Source organism: Arvicola amphibius, chromosome 7, assembly GCF_903992535.2.
Source record: "Arvicola amphibius chromosome 7, mArvAmp1.2, whole genome shotgun sequence".
Lineage (NCBI taxonomy): Eukaryota > Metazoa > Chordata > Mammalia > Rodentia > Cricetidae > Arvicola > Arvicola amphibius.
The window spans coordinates 55,452,687-55,469,634 of record NC_052053.1 but is presented as its reverse complement, the minus strand read 5'-3'; the positions used below and the strand labels follow the sequence as shown (position 1 = coordinate 55,469,634).

General features: G+C 48.8%; 1 protein-coding gene across 2 annotated transcripts in view; it reads left to right on the top strand.

The window, feature by feature from the left end:
* The window catches only part of Olfml2a (olfactomedin like 2A), a 31,555-nt gene extending 15,064 nt beyond the window's left edge, over positions 1-16,491 (top strand). The window contains exons 4-8 of one of the 2 annotated variants that reach the window (XM_038336740.1): positions 644-853; positions 3,204-3,465; positions 6,536-6,748; positions 9,934-10,119; positions 12,472-16,491. In XM_038336740.1, coding sequence (XP_038192668.1) covers positions 644-853; positions 3,204-3,465; positions 6,536-6,748; positions 9,934-10,119; positions 12,472-13,076 — 1,476 coding nt within the window. In that variant the 3' untranslated portion in view covers positions 13,077-16,491. The remainder of the gene's footprint in view (positions 1-643; positions 854-3,203; positions 3,466-6,535; positions 6,749-9,933; positions 10,120-12,471) is intronic. The other variant, XM_038336741.1, reaches the window with a different exon arrangement.
* Positions 16,492-16,948: the final 457 nt, after the last annotated feature.

Genomic DNA, 16,948 nt, shown 5'->3' with positions numbered 1-16,948 from the left:
GCTTCTGCTGAGCACCAGGGATCTAGTGACACGCAGCTGCCAGGAGCAGGCGTGGGGACTTCCTTTCCCAGCTTCCTTTCCAGAGGGAGGTGGTAACTGGGCATCCTGTGCTACAGGAGAGAAGACTTACCCTCACTAAACCCAAAGCTGGGGGTCCCAGTGACTTATCTGAGACCTGTTGGGTCAGACCAGCTGGGGAAGCTGATATGAGAGTTTTTCTTGGCACAGTATTACCTATATGTGCTCTCATAGTGCTCTGCCGCTGCCTCTGTAGACCAGACTGGCCTCAGACTCACAGAAATCCGCCTGCCTCTGTAGACCAGGCTGGCTCAGACTCACAGATCCACCTGCCTCTGCCTCCCTAGTACTGGGATTCAAGGCATATGCACCATACCTGGCCTACTCACATCTTTTATTAATATAAACATATATTACCTATTTTTCATTCATTTGGTCATGAGAATAAGATTCATTAACTACAGGTCTTACGGGACATGCTTTCTTCCACCCTGTTCACTTCATAGATATAAACTGCCCCTTATATCTATGCCCCTTGAGTCTTGATGGCCAAGTTGGCATGCCCTTCTAGTGTGGCAGCTCAGAAGAAGCAGGGCCAGGCATGACCATGAATCCTGCTCCACAGACAATTAAGGCCAACCTGAGCCAGGAGAACGAGGTGGTAAAAGACAGCATACGCCATCTCAGTGAGCAGCTGAAGAGCTACGAGAACCAGTCAACCATCATTCTGAGCATTAAGAAGGACCTGTCCAGCCTGGGCCTTCAGCTGCTGCAGAGGGATGCGGCTGCCGTCCCTTCTGCTGCCTCAGCCTCAAGCTCTGACAGCAAAGCTCAGGTGAGACCTTTGCTCTAGTCACAGGGACAGTAGGTGGCTGGGCTTGAGGACACGGCCTTGTGTGTGTTTGCAGAGTCCATGGTGTGCAGGGCAGGAACTGGGGAGTGTCTGTTTTTACTTTGTGGCTAGCACAGGTAAGCTGGGGCACCCTTGTAGATTCAATCCAGGGGCCATGGCTGGCCCCTAAACTGGGTATTTATTCTTATCCCCAGTTGCCAAAGTACTGGAAATGAGGTTGTGAGAACCTCCCTCTGATCTTAGAGAACCAAGCCAGTGTTCCTGCAGGACTGCTTCTAGCCTCTCCTGCTGTAGCTGGGCCCCTGGGTGGGTGCAGGGTAAGTACGCAGTACTACAGGGACCTCTGAAGACTAATATCTTACCCATAGCAAGTAGCATGTCTTTGCACACTTAAATTCCCCTTGTTCTAGTTTTCCTTCACAAATATTGCTGTGATAAAAACCATGACTAAAAGCAATGTGGGGAAATGTCAGGTCATACACCATCACTGAGGAAAGTCAGGGTGGGAATTCAAGGCAGGACCTGAAACAGAGATGTGGCAAAAACTCTGTGTTTTAAAAATAAAACTTACCTGAAGATCAGAGTGCAGAGGTAAGCCACTAGAGGCCAGGGAGTGGTGGCACACACCTTTAATTCCAGGACTCTGGTGACAGATGTAGACAAGTTTCTGTGAGTTCAAGGCTACCCTGGATTACACAAGATCGATCCAGTCTCAAAGAGAAACAGAGCCAGGCAGTGGTGGCCCACACCTGTAATCCCAGCACCAGGGAGATGGAGGCGGCAAGTAATATGGCTGGGCAGAGAGAGGAATATAAGGTGGGAGGAGACAGGAGCTCAGTGCAGACTGAAGCAGTCATCTGAGAGTGCTGTCTGAGAACAGATCGCCCTTTTGGTCTGAGCATAGATAAAGGCATAAGGTGGCTGTCTACACTGTGTCTCTGATCCTTTAGGCAAGCTTTATTTGTTAAAACACAAACAAAATTTCAACACACAGAGTCCATGAAAAAAAAACTGCTTACTGGCCTCCTCAGCCTGCTCTCGTATATAACCCAGGGCCATTTGCCTAGGGATAGCACTGCCCACAGTTGTCTGGGCCCATCCAATCCATTGTTAATCAGGAAAATGCCCGCAGACTTGCCTACAAACCAATTTGGTGGAGGCATTTTCCCCAAATGAGGTTCTCTCTTCACAGATCACCCTAGCTTGTGTCGAGCTGGAAAAGAAAATAGCCAGCGTACCCCTGCAGGTAGAAAAATTGACTTCCTACTTCCCAGATAAGTCTGGAAGTTAATGTTCTTTCCTTGGGTGATACTCAGTATGTCATTTGGCCAGGAGGGCAACAAGTAGTGCCCTTTTGGTGCCCCTCAGATCAGTCATCCATGGGCAACCCAGTAGCCTCATTTTCTGGTGATATTTTTAGGAGTCCTTTGAGCCTGACTCCCTCACATACAGTGTTAGTTCATCCCACAGCCTGCGCGGAGAATTGACCCCCTGCCTACTTGGCACATGAAGAAACAGGGAGAGAGGTCACAGGGAGAGGGGGTGACTGAGCCGGGCTGCAGCAGCCTTCGTGACTGGCTAGCCCCAGCCCTTCCTTCTCAGCTTGCACCTCCTGTGCTGACAATGCGAGAGTAGCACTGTCGATGACTGCAGGTGGGCCTGCCTAGACACAGGAAAGCATGAGGAAGTCTACACCGGGGCCTGGAGCCGCTGCCAGGGAGATGCCAGCCCTGCAAGTGCAAGCGAGTCCTGCGTTGGCCGCTGCTCAGAAGCCATCAGATGCTGCACAAGCCTTATCTGCCTGTCTCACAAAGGTGGCGTCCCAGGCCCTGTGTTTTTGTGCCAAGCCGATCTCAGAGCATTTGAGTAGGAAGTGAAATAACAAAGCTCACAAAATGTTAGATATGGCATTCCCTAGGGCTAGCCAGACCAACATGGACTGAAGGGCTTCTCAGAATGCTGTGATTTCAAGGCTAACATGGAGAGCATTCTGGGTACTCTGTAAAGAGACTCAAGAACCTCCCCCTTCCCCATAAGCTAAGACCAATGAGTGAGAGACAAGGGTAGGAGGCCTCCTCGGGAGCCAACCTGCCAGTCAAGCCAAGAGAACAAGTGGACAGGAGTTGGGAATGAGTGTGGAAGCCGCCAGATTGGGTCTCAAGCCTGCAGAGGAACTAGAAAGGTAAGGGGAGAAGCAGAGGCAAACAAATTATTGGATATATCCACTGTAGAACTTCACATAACCTGTGATCACCTCCAGCTCCCACACACTGAGCTGTGACTAAGTCCATGAGTATACTGTCACCAAGTCTGAGACTTCTGTTCTTCCCAGGACACAGCTGGAGGGCAAGACAAAGACCTCAACAAATACGGCAGCATACAAAAGAGCTTCTCAGACAAGAGCCTTGCAAAGCCTCCCAAGGAGAAGCAGCTGAAGGTGGAGAAGCTGAGGAAGGAGAGCATCAAGGGCAGATTACCCCACCCCACAGCCAGGCCACGTGCTCTGGCCCAGCAGCAGGCTATGATCCGAGGCTTTACCTACTACAAGGCGGGCAGGCAGGAGGCCAAACAAGAAGAAACGAAGGCCGCGACTGGTGAGTTGGAGGGAGTGGGGCCTATTTGAGGGATGGCCACCTCCAGAGATCCACCAGCTTCTCAGCAGCCGCAAAGTCACAGATCACAGCACCATTGTTTGCTGCTTTTAGGGTCCGTTGCTCAATCACACGCCGCGTAGAAGACCCCAGGTAGGGCTGCTGATGAGGAAAATAATAGAGGCAACACAAGAGGCCTCTCTCAGTGTCTTACAGCTGTCCTCACCTTGTCTGGACTTTGGTTCAAAGATTTGCTGCCGGTCAGCTATGTGCAAGGTCACGGAGTAAGGTGGACGAGGGTCCTGCCCGCCATGGAGCTTGTAGTTCTATGGGAGGAGCCGCACCTGTGACAGTGGAGATGCGAGAACGTGGGGCTTTTGGAGAGTGGGTGGCCGCTGGGGAGCCCTCTCACTTCTGGACCGGCCTCTCTAGTTCTCTCCTGTGTCATTTTCCTGCCCTTTTCCTGCCAGCTTGATCCCTGGTGTCTCCACCTGGGTCATAGCCAAGGGCTACACAGAAGTAACTGGGTGCTTCCAAAGGCAGGGATTTCAAGCAGTTAGAGTCCAATATTCTTCAAGAATTCCCTCCTGTCAGGTTCAGAGGTGAAATTCCAGGCACTCAAGAGCTTGAGGCAGGAGTTCAAGGGCAGCCTGAGCTATACAGTAAGAGCCTCACTTAAAAACAACCAAAAAGGCTACTCCAGGCTTGGTAGCACTGACTGCTAAGATATTGTTTGTTGTTCTTGTTTTAAAGATTTACTTAATGTACACTGGGCTTTGCCTAGATGTATGTCTGTGTGAGGGTGTTGGATCCCCTGGAAGTGGAGTTACAGTGAACTGCCATGTGGGTGCTGGGAATTGAACCCTGGTCCTTAGGCTCTTAAGAGCCTTCTCTCTAGCCCATACAATATTGTTTTAAGTTCAAGGTCTCCCTGGTACTCAGAGTGATTTCAAGAGTAAGCTAGGCAACTTACTGAGACCCTGTCTTAATATATGAAGTCGCAGTGGACTGAGGCTGTGGCTCAGTGGTAGGGACATTAGACACTTATCTAGCATACCCAAGATCTTACTGATAGGTGAAATTCTCACCACAGGAACTAAAAAGTGCTCAGTCAGTAAAGTGCTTGCCTCAAAAGCATGAGGACCGGGCTGGAGAGATGGCTCAGAGGTTAAGAGCACTGACTGCTCTTCCAAAGGTCCTGAGTTCAATTCCCAGCAACCGCATGGTGGCTCACAACCATCTGTAATGAGATCTGGTGCCCTCTTCTGGCATGCGATCATACATGGAAGGAATGTTGTATACATAATAAATAAATAAATCTTAAAAAAAAAAAAAAGGTGTGAGGACCTACATTTGATACCCAAAAGCCACATTTAAAAGAATACTGGGTATGGTAGCCCCGACTTGTTTGTTTGTTTTTATTGTTGTTTTATTTTGTTTGGTTTGAGTGTTGTTTATTTTTATTTTATGTGTTTTGCTTGCGTGTATGTCTATCTATGTGAGGGCATCAGATCGCCTGGAACTGGAGTTACATACAGCTGTGAGCTTCCATGTGGGTGCTGGGAATTGAACCTGGGTTCTCTGAAGAACAAGTGCTCTTAACTGCTGAGCCATCTCTCCAGTCCCCCCCCCCACACACCTTTAAAATAACTTTTTTTTATTTTTAAAGATTTATTTATTTTATGTGTGTGCATTGGTGTTTTGCCTGCTGCATGTCTGTGTGAGGGTGCCAGAACCCCTGGAACTGAAGTTATAGACAGTTGTGAACTCCATGTGAATTCTGGGAATTGAACCTGGGTCCTCTGGAAGAGTGGTCAGGGCTCTCCACACACACACACACACACACACACACACACGCACGCACGCACGCACGCCAGGATTTCTCTGTATAACAGCCCTAGCTGTCCTGGAAACTCACTCTGTAGACCAGGCTGGCCTTGAACTCACAGAGATCCTCCTGCCTCTACCTCCCAAGTGCTAGGATTAAAGGTGACCCACACACAAGTGCACCCCATACCATACATTTATGAGAGAGGGAGAGAGAGAGGGAGAGAGAGAGGGAGAGAGAGAGAGATAGAGGGAGAGAGAGAGAGAGAGAGAGAGAGAGAGAGAGAGAGAGAGAGAGAGGAGAGAGAGAGGAGAGAGAGAGAGAGACCCTGTAAAAGAAAAGGTCCCTTCATTTCTGAGCCCTCAGGGTGTAACCTCCTCCCCTAGTCCCTGATACCAGCTGTTGTCCTTGAGTCCTGCCAACTCAGCCTGGCACAATACAGGGCCTCTGACCCCTGGCTGGACCACTGCCCAGGCACAGCTTTGGACATCTGACTCTGCCAAGAATGCTCATGGGAATAAGCCTCCTGACCTGACAGGCTGCCAAGGCCGTGTTCCCTGTGGATTCCCTGAGCAAAGAGGCTTTCCTCCCACTGGGTCTCCAGTGTGGGGACAGAGTGGCCTGCAGGCAAAGAGGAACCTACTCAGCTGAGCCTGTACTAGCACTTTGGACCTGGAAGGTACAAACGCAGCTAGAGAAGTGAGTGTTAGAAACTAGCTGCATCCATCCCTTCCTTGACTGAGGTCACAGACATTAGTGAAGGAGGTTCAAGGCTATCAAGGTTCCCAGGAAGGTGACTGAGAGAAAATTTACAATCCTAAACAAGGAGTTTTGCCTGTGGAACTAAGTTTAAGGCATGACAGAGTTGGAACAACGTCCTTAACACTTAGAAGAAAAAAAGAACCTTGTATTTGCCACCACCTGTTTGCAGAACCAGTACAAATGTCTTATAAACATATTCTTCTCATCAGCACTATGGTTAGGACACTTATTTTAAAGAGGTGCAAGCCCAAGGAGGTAAGGGCTTGGTCTTTAAAAACTCACCCAGGAAAGGAGTGGCAAAGCTGGGCCCCAGGCCAGAGTGCTCATGGGAAAGTCCTATCCTGTGGACTAGAAAGTCTACCCATCTCCTACTTTGAGGCCTTTCAACTCCTCCATGGTCAGAGAAGACCCTGAGGAGGTCTGTGGCAAAGCTGTGCATCCGCACTTCTGGGGCATGGCCACTAAGTCATCTTCTCTCCACAGACAACACCCTCAAGGGCACTTCCTGGCTGGAGAAAGTACCACCCAAGATGGAGGCCAAGCTTCTAGAACCAAACTCCGTCAAACATAATGGAGTCATGCTGAAGGCTTCAGAAGGACCCAGCTTGGCCTCTCAGATCTCTACTTACACCCCAAGTCCTGCCACCACTCCCCGGCACACTGAGCCACCTTTGCTTCCAGAAGTCCCAAGCCAAGGTGAGAAAGTCTCCTAAGACTCAGAAAACTTGGTCAGCTTGTGACTAAATCCAGCTCATGTCTTGTTTGGCTCTTGATCCAAGAATGTTCAGTTATATCAAATTGTTGATGTTTCTTTATTTAGTTTGTTATTGTTTGGGTTTTAGTTATTTTGAGGCAGGGTCTCACTGTAGCTCAGGCTGTGCTGGAATTCACACCCTTCTGCCTTAGCCTCCTCGGTGTTGGCATTATAGACACATGCCCCTGAGCCTGGCATACTTTGAAATTCTATTTTTTTAAAAAGGAGTGTGTGTGTGTGTGTGTGTGTGAGAGAGAGAGAGAGAGAGAGAGAGAGAGAGAGGGGGGAGGGGAGCGTTTAAATCACTTTCTGACTATTTTTTTTAAAAAAAAATTTTTTAAGGCTGGTCAAGTGAAGTAGTGGGAGTGGAGTGACTATTCCTTTTTTAGAGGCAAGGTTTCTCCCTAAACCTATGGCTTGTGTTTTCTTAGCTAGCCTGAAAGTCAGAAAATTCCAGCAAACTGCTGTCTCTGTCCCCTCAGAACTGGGGTCACAGGCGATAAGCATTTTTGAATCCCCAGTTTTGGGTTTCTCCACCAAAACAGTAAGCCAGATCAACCCATATTAAAGGTAAAGGACCAGGGTTATCCACGCAAAGTATCCCCAGGTGATCTCTGGGAAAGAAGAGAAATCAATCCCATGGCAGTTCTATGGACCAGAGCTTAAATACCCTGTAGGCAGGGTTTGAGCAGCTGGCGGGGAGGAGCAGGGTTTGGAGAGGGAGGAGGGGACCTGAGGCAGAGCTTCCAACAGAACAACAGGTGTGGGGGCTACCCCACTTGCTAGGACTGTGCTGGGCTCCAAACACAAATCCTCAAGACTGCACAGCAAGCACTCTTGGCTTGAGCTTTGTGCTTTAAAAAGAATGATATGGAAAAAGAAAGACTATGGGGTGGAAGTTTGTCCCCCTCCTAACCTAACATAGTTATCCCAGGAGCCTTTGCAGAAAAATGCCAACATTTAAAGTGACTGTTAAACAGGTATAGTTGCAATAAATTCTCTTTAAAATGTGAACTGGATATCTACCACTAAATCCAGCCACTGATAGCTTTCTTAGGTCCTCTTTCCAGTCTGCTTTGTTTGGGTTCCAAGGTGTCAGGACTGAGCCCATGGCCCAGCTGCCACCTCTGAGATACACCCCACCTCTGAGCTGCACCACCAGTACTCTTTGGTTGTTATTTGTTTCTTTGTTTATTTTGTTTTGTTTGATTTTGTTGTTGTTTGTTTTTTGGTTTCTGCATTTTTGCTCATTTGTTTTGGTTTTCAGTGTGGTGGGTTTTTTGTTTGTTTGTTTGTTTGTTTGTTTTGGTTTTGGGTTTTTTTTTTTTGAGAAAGGGTTTCTTTGTGAAGCCCTGGCTGTCCTGGAACTCACTCTATAGACCAGGCTGGCCTTGAACTCAGAGATCGCCTGCCTCTGCCTCCTGAGTGCTGCAATTGAAGGTGTGTGCTACCATGCCTGGCTCTTTGTCTTTATGTCCACATTGATAGCTATGATTTGTGTCACACAGTAGACACTGTCTGCAGTAACTCATGGATCAGTCCTTCTGAAGGGCTGTGACCGCCTGTGATTGCAAGCCTTCAGACCCTTTCTTGCTCTGGTCCAGTGTCAGCTCTTTCACGCCTGTCTTTCCAGAAGGACCCACAAGCAACGTGGACAACAGCTGCAACTAATATGGCTTCCTCCCAACACAGTTCCTGGTGCCAGAAAACTGGAAATAACCTACAGGGCTGAAACTGGGGATGGAGAGTGTGCATAAATTAAAGGATACAGCTGTCTGGTGGTGGCAGGAGGACCCAGACGTCCCATCGTTAAAAGACTATTTAGCGATGTGAGAAATTGTTCAGCAGCAGGAGAAAACAGGATACAGAAAGCCATGTATGCAGAAGGATCACAGTTTATTTATTTATTTTAATATATATATATATATATATATATATATATTATTTATTTATTTATTATTTATACAGTATTCTGTTTGTATGCCTGCAGGCCAGAAGAGGGCACCAGACCTCATTACAGATGGTTGTGAGCCACCATGTGGTTGCTGGGAATTGAACTCAGGACCTTTCAAAGAGCAGGCAGTGCTCTTAACCTCTGAGCCATCTCTCCAGCCTGATTACAGTTTTTTAAAAGTCTGTGTGACTTCATGCAAGGAAGGAAGATAGGGAAGGAAGCACCATGTATTCAGAAGTTGCTTTGTATATTAGAATTCATCTCAGGACTGTCCTCTTTCCTCCTCTTTCTTTCTCTTTCTTTCTTTCTTTCTTTCTTTCTTTCTTTCTTTTTTTTTTTTTTTTTTTGATAGAATTTCTCTGTGTCCTGGCTGTCCTGGAACTTGCTCTGCAGGCAAGGCTGGCCTTGAACTCAGAGATCCACCTGCCTCTGCTTCCCCAAGTACTGGGATTAATTGCATATGCCACCACCACCCCACTTCTTTCCTTCCTCTTTAAGACAGGGTCTTGCCATGTAGCTGACTGGCCTGGCACTGTATAGTCCAGGCTGGCCTCAAATTCTCAGCAATGGCTGTCTTCCTACATCAGCCTCCACAGTTCGAGGGTTACAGGCATTTCCCCCACAACCAGCCTCAATTTTCAAATATTAGGAGACACCCTGAACTCATCTTCTTTCAAACGGTACTTCTAAAGGTTTGGTCGGCATCTCCTGAGCCCACCATTCCCACCATTCTAGTCTCTGCTTCTCTGAGATGAACCTCTTTTTTGTGTTTTGTTTTCACATACAGTGGATGCTGGAGTTTTGAATGGTATGCATCTTCTCCATTCCCTTTTCTGCTGTTCCTGCTTTTTCCAGTGATCAGGCATTGTTTTGCTCATAGGCCAAAGGTCACCAATAAAACCTTTGAGAAAGTTAAAGTAAACTGGAATAAGCCAGGCATGGTACCCAGCATTCCAGAGGCTGAGACAAGTGGATCTCTGAGTTTGGAGCCATCCTGGTCTACAGAGCCAATTCCAGGATAACCAGGGCTACACAGAGAAACCCTGTAACCCTATCTTGAAGAAAAAAAAAAAAAACAAAGAAAAGATGGACTTGGGTCATCTTCCTAGACCCAGTGCTCTGTCTTGGAACTAGTGACTGTGTATCAAATGCTATGTCCTTTGCTCCTCACAGGTAAGGAGGACAGCTGTGAGGGCACCCTCCGAGCTGTGGACCCCCCTGTGAAGCACCACAGTTATGGGCGCCATGAAGGTGCTTGGATGAAGGACCCTGCAGCTCTAGATGACAGGATCTATGTCACCAACTACTACTATGGAAACACCCTCGTGGAGTTTCGGAACCTGGAAAATTTCAAACAAGGTCAGGGAAACTGTGTAAAAGAGGGGAGGGCAAAGAGTGTGGTTGGCCTGTGACAAGCGTGTCCCGTAAGACTCAGCCTTCTTGTGCCTATGGTTTCCAGTACCCAGCCTGTCCTCAAGGTAGCCTCCTGCCCTAAGGAAGCCTGTCGCCCACTGCTGGGAACTGAATACAGGGGCAAAGGAGAGAGTGTGGCCCTGCCTCATGACGTGATGTTATGTGATATGCAATCAAACTTCCACTTGCTGAGTGTTCCATGCACTTGTCTGTGTCTGTCTGTCTTAGTTAGGCTTTCTATCGCTTCATGACCAAAAGCAAGTTGGGAGGAAAGGGTTCATGTTGCTCGTCCTTTTGTATCATCATCATCATCATCATCAAAGGAAGTCAGGCGCCCTTAATCCCAGCACTCAAGAGGCAGAGGCCAACCTGAATCTGTAATTTAGAGACCAGCCTGGTCTACATAGAGAGTTTCAGGACAGCTAGAGCTACATAGTGAGAGCCTGTCTCAAACAAACAAAAACTATTTACCTCAGTGTCCACTCACGTTTTATGAATCTTCCTAAATCCACGAGATTGTTGCCTGCCATCCAAGAAAGCAGGCCTCAGGCCTCAGAAGACTTGTGACTCTGGGCAAGGCCCATAGGAGGTGTGAGCATAAGGACGACAATCATTGGCTCTCGGATCTGGGGCAGGACAGGGTCATTGAGACTGTCTCACCTTCCAGAAACCCATATTCTAGAGGAGGCAAAGGCATAAGGGGGCAATCATGGTGCAGCTTAGAGCAGTCTAGTTTGGTATCTATGGGAAGAATGTGGAGACATAGGAAGGCTTCCCCAGGGGGCTTTAGGGGCTTTACTGAGCTCTATGGAGGATCAGGAAAACAGGAGAAAAAAGGGAGGGTGTTCCTCACAGAAGCAGTGTGGTATCATGCCGTGGGGTACACCCACCCAATCCCATCCTGGGAACCATGGGATCCTAGAAAATGTCCTGAAATAGCTAGTGTTGTAAAACGGCGGGAGAGGAACCTTGGTGGGCCAAGGGGCTGCGTGGCAGGTGAGAGCCCAAGATGGGTGAGGTACAGACACGCCATGCAGGCAGAGCTTACATGGGAGTTTTTGTTTGTTTGTTTGTTCGTGTTGTTTTTAAACATTTTAAATGATTTATTTATTCTTATTTTACATGCTTTGGTGTTTTGCTTGCTTGTATGTATATATGAAAATGTCAAATCCCCTGGAACTGTAGTTGTAGAAAGTTGTGAACTGCCATGTGGGTGCTGGGAATTGAACCCAGGTTCTTTGGAAGATCAGGCAGTCAGTGCTCTTACCCACTGAGCCATCTTGCCAGCCCCTACGTGGAAGTTTTATTGAGATAAAGGGAGTGAGGGAAGGAGAGGAGGAGAGGAAGGACCAGCCTGCCTCTTCAGAAGAGCAGTGGGAAAGAAAGCAGGAATGGGCAGAGCTCGTCTCTTAAAGGGACTTTTTGCACCTACATACAATCTATATAATGACATTGCAGCCACAGGACCCTGGCCTGGCCTGGCCTGGCCTGGGTATTGCCTGATACATCCTGCCAGGTGACAGGGGCCAGCATGATCCTAACAGCTAACATCCTTTCTAAGCTCAAAATTGGCTTGCTCTGTGGTGTCTGGAGCAGCTCACAGGCTAGTGGATGTGGCAAGTGCTAAGACAGAGGGGAGGGGAGGCCCTTCACTGAGTCTAGGGAAGTCACGCTGGCTAAGGACACCGAGAGACAAGTTGAATGGGGAATAGCATACCTGACTCAAGGAACATCATATACAAAGTCTCTGAGATCGAACACAGGGTTGGTGGGCTGGAGAGATGGCTCAGAGGTTAAAAGCACAAGCTGCTCTTCTAGAGGTCCTGAGTTCAATTCCCAGCAACCACATGGTGGCTCACAACTATCTGTAATGAGATCTGATACAGTACCCTCTTCCGGCATTCAGGCATACATGCAGGCAGAACACTGTATACATAATAAATAAATAAATCTTTTAAAGTGGGGGCGCACTCCTTTAATCCCAGCTCTCGGGAGTCAGAGGCAGGTGGATCTCTGTGAGTTCGAGGCCAGCCTGGTCTACAAGAGCTAGTTCCAGAATAGGTCCCAAAGCTACAGAAAAACCCCGTCTTTCTTACACAGCCTTGGCCACTTACCTAGGCATGGTACCACCCACAGTGGCCTGGGCCCTCCCACATCCATCATCAAGCAAGACAATTTTCCCAGATGTGGCCACAGGCCAGTCTGGGCAGTTCTTCTAGATTGTGTCAAACTATGCAGCACATGGGAGCTGGGGCTGCCCAGGGTACTCTGATATGACCCTCTCCTTTCCATATGCAGGGCGGTGGAGTAACATGTACAAGCTACCCTACAACTGGATAGGCACAGGCCATGTGGTGTACCAGGGTGCCTTCTACTACAACCGTGCATTCACCAAGAACATCATCAAATACGACCTGCGCCAGCGCTTTGTGGCCTCCTGGGCAATGCTGCCTGACGTGGTCTACGAGGACACCACACCCTGGAAGTGGCGTGGCCACTCAGACATTGATTTTGCTGTAGACGAGAGTGGTCTGTGGGTCATCTACCCAGCTGTGGATGAGCGAGATGAAACCCAGCATGAGGTGATTGTGTTGAGCCGCCTAGACCCCCGAGACCTCTCTGTGCACCAAGAGACCACGTGGAAGACACGGCTGAGGAGGAACTCCTATGGGAACTGCTTCCTGGTGTGTGGTATCCTGTACGCTGTGGATACTTACAACCAGCACGAAGGCCAGGTGGCCTATGCCTTCGACACCCACACAGGCACTGATGCTCACCCACAGTTGCCCTTCCTCAATGAGTATTCCTACACCACTCAGGTTGACTACAACCCCAAGGAGAGGATGCTGTATGCCTGGGACAATGGCCACCAGCTCACCTACACCCTCCACTTTGTGATCTGAATGGCACCTATGTTCACAGGGGAGGGCAGCAGAGGAGTGGGGGCTGTCCCTAGCAACTCCTGCAACTGCTGTCAGTATCAGTTGGGGGTGTCCTGGGCAGGTGTTAGCAGGTGACACTCGCTTCCCCTGCAGAGTGTTGTGCTGAGGGCTTTTCCTGCATTTACCCTTTTGACTCTTGCCACTGCTTCCCCTGGAGGCAGAGATCCTTAAGCCCACTGAGCAGAGGAGGTGACTGAAGCCCCATGGAGCAACATCTCAGTCATAGTAGGGCAGGCTATGTTCTCACGATAGCCACATTGTATAGATGAGATGACCTCGTCTAGTTCTTCCCAACTCCAGGACTTCCCACTAAGGTCTCTGGGTCCTCTGTGCTGAGCTCTGGAGCTCCAGGCCCCTCTTCTGGTTGATGCTGGCGACCTTGAGCCCAGAGCCTCTTGACCTGTGGTCAGCTGCTGAGCAGGAACCATACCCTGAAGCAAGCACTGCCTCCCTCTGTAGCTACTTATTGTCTTCCTGCTCCTTGCACATTCTCGGCAGCTGAGAAGGTATAGGCAACTCAGCTGTACCAGGGTAGGGTGCTGGTCTGAGCTCCCCCCATCTCAACTCCTGTACCAGAAGAAGCCTTGCTTGGCTTTGGCCACCCAATAGGCCTTGGCTCCTTCCCTATCCCTTCCCAAAGGTTTGGGTCTGGGGTTCTTTATGGGCCTTCAAAGCTAGTCTGCTCACACTCAGGGATTGCCAGGAGTAAGGTCTTTGGCCCTGGAGAGGGTAGTCCCAAGATGGAACAGGCTTCCTCTTCCTTGTCCATCCTGAGCTGGTCACTTGGTGGGCTAGTTCAATTCAGTAGATTCAGTATGGAATCTGGGAAAGACAGGACAGAGGGGTTCAGAAGAGACCTTGGGCCTTATTAGGTTGCAGGACAAAACCAGGAGATAGAAGCAGGGAAAAATAGCCTAAAGTCTCAGCACCAGGGTTTTCTTTGAGATAGTTCATGGGGTTATGGACATACAATTGTATAAGCTATCCTACAAGGGGATTGGCAGCTGCCCTAGGGCTGCTTGTGGCTCACAGTCTCCAGACACAGGCAGGCCTGAGAACTTGACCTTTTAAGACACCTATGACTGTGTTGGACATTCTTTTTAAAGATGTAGAGAAACTTTTTTGCCCATCTCCTTGTTTTACCAAAGAAAATATAGGTCCCAACAGTTCTAGGGTATGGGGTGGAATCATTCAGGGCAGGGTATGGCTGATCTCCTTTGGGAAAGCCCTGTTCTCTCCTACAGATCCTCACTCAGAACCTTTGAAGGTGTCTACCAATGACCCCTACCCAGACCCTGGGCCCTTCCTTGTGCCCTGTGCTCACTCCTAAGATACCTGCAGTGGGTACCAGCTGCCCACTGTTCAGTGCTGGTAGGCAGATTTAGGCTGTCTGTAGACTTCATTTCCTCCAGACATTGCCGGGTGATGTTTTGCTTAAGGAATAACTCACCCAGAAATAAAGAGGGACAGTGACACCCAGCCCAGGCAGGTCTGACTCATAGTGGTAGCCACACCCAGCTGACCACCACAGGCTCCCCTTCCAGCCTCTTCAGAGAACTTGGAATCCCCTGTTCCCACCCTCCCCCCCACCCCAAGCCTATGCACACCCTGACCTTTCCCTTGGCCCTGGGTGTGGGTTTGTTTTTTTTTCAAGACTGTGTGTTTTGTGATGTCATAGCCCAACTATGGGAGAGGTGCTGAGGCAGCTGCAGCAGTCTGAAGGAAGGGAACACTAGGACACATTGGTCTGAAGAGTAAACACACAGGGGCGGGACAAGGGCCTGCCATAGTGGCCAGTCATTCTTCAGGTCCCTTCTGTTTTCAGGCCTTTGTGTGCTGTGTGGTTAATACAGTTCATTTCTTCATTTATAGATAGTCACACTGGATGCCAGGTGAGTCACTTGTCACATAGGCTGGTAATGGAAAGTAACCTGTTGCTGTTATCTGAGAATCATCGGTGTCCTCAGCGGACAGGGCCCACGGGCATGTGGAGACAATGACATGGAGGAATTTGCCTATGATCACACAGCAGTGTAGTCTATGGCAGAGCGAGGGGTTCAGGGCTCCTCAGAGCATGCTTTTTGCCATCTTCATGCCATGCTGGCAGCAAGCTCCAGAAGGGCTGTTAGTTGCAGCCACTCAAGATGGCCATGGAAAAAGCCAGCTTGTACAGAGCTTTGGGTGCCAAGCCAAGGAGTGGATGCATCTAGCCAAGTCTAAAGCAAAATGGTATAAACTAACAGAGCCAAAAAAATTCTGACACACATTCTGACTGGATTGTGTCCTGTTGGTGATGAAAAGCAGGGAAGGAGTTTTGAGTTTGCCAGTTTGTGAGCTCTGAAGGAAATGTGCCTCCCACTACCACACAAATTCACAGACACCTTCACACACACACACACCACATACATGCACACACACACAACACACACACACACACACCTTGATGTATTATGTTGGGCAAAGGGTACTTCCTAGGAGGCAAGGCCTGGGCTGTATAGAACTGCCCACTGACCTTTTTACAAGGGCAAACCATCTAGTGTCTGAACAACTCTAGAAGTGAAGGAGCTTTGGCTTCCATCACTAATTCTTCTCCAGATTGCCAGGCCTTGAAGGATTTTGGGGGTGCTAGGCAAGTGCTGGATCACTGAGCCACTCCAGCCCCTCAGTCTTTGAATCCCACTCTGGGGGGGGTCGGGGGGGTTGACCTCCACCTTGGGGCAGCTGAGCTGAGGTGGGAACAACTGTGGGGTCCTGTAGGGAACTATTCTCCCTACTGCATCAGAGAACCTTTGTGGTTCGGTGCAGAGCACTGTGTGTCAGTCCAGGTACAGGGAATGGGGAGCCTGCCTCTTCCATGCTGCTCTTCCCTAAGCCTGGGAGGGGTATTAAATTCCTGAGACAGCTGGACCAAGGCTTAGGACAGAGGACTTAAGGAACCTTCCCTGCACCTCCAGAATTGGGAGTCCCCTTGACTTGTAGTCTCACCAATCCACCCTGGAACTCCCAAGATTTCTCTCATGGGTTACGAGCCACAAGTTCTGAGAAGTTGAGCAATGTGCTCAGGGCCAGGTAGCTAGCATGTAGAAGTGAGATGCAAACTAGGTCTCTTTAAACCAAAGCCCCTAACTAACTGTTGTAAGTAGTCACGCTTTATGTTCTGTTTTTTGTTTTGTTTTTCTTGGTTTGGGCCAATAGGAAGCTCAAAGACAAGTTTGCGATCATTTTGAACATTTAACCGACTTCATTCTAGCCTTTTGTATGTACCTTTACCCTGATTTATTTTTATTCTACTGTATTTAATCTTATTAAGGTGCACCAAGATCTTTTTTGCAATAGTGTGGCATATACATAAATAAAACTCATGAATACAGCTGGATGTAGTAGTGCACACCTTTGATTCTTGTACTTGGGAGGCAAAGACAGGCTGATTTCTGAGTTTGAGGCCACCCTGGTCTACAAGTTCCAGGACAGCCAGGGCTACACAGAAAAACAACTTAAACAAAAAACCTGAAAGCTTGATTTAAAAATCTTAAGTAAGGCCGGGCGGTGGTGGCGCACGCCTTTAATCCCAGCACTTGGGAGGCAGAGGCAGGCGGATCTCTGTGAGTTCGAGACCAGCCTGGTCTACAAGAGCTAGTTCCAGGACAGGCTCTAAAGCTGCAGAGAAACCCTGTCTCGAAAAAACCAAAAAAAAAAAAAAATCTTAAGTAAGGCCAGGTCGTGGTAGCACACACTTTTAATTCTAGCACTCAGGCGGCAGAGGCAGGCAGATCTCTGTGAGTTACAGGCCAGCCTGGTCTACAAGAGCTAGTTTTGGGACAGGCTCCAAAGCT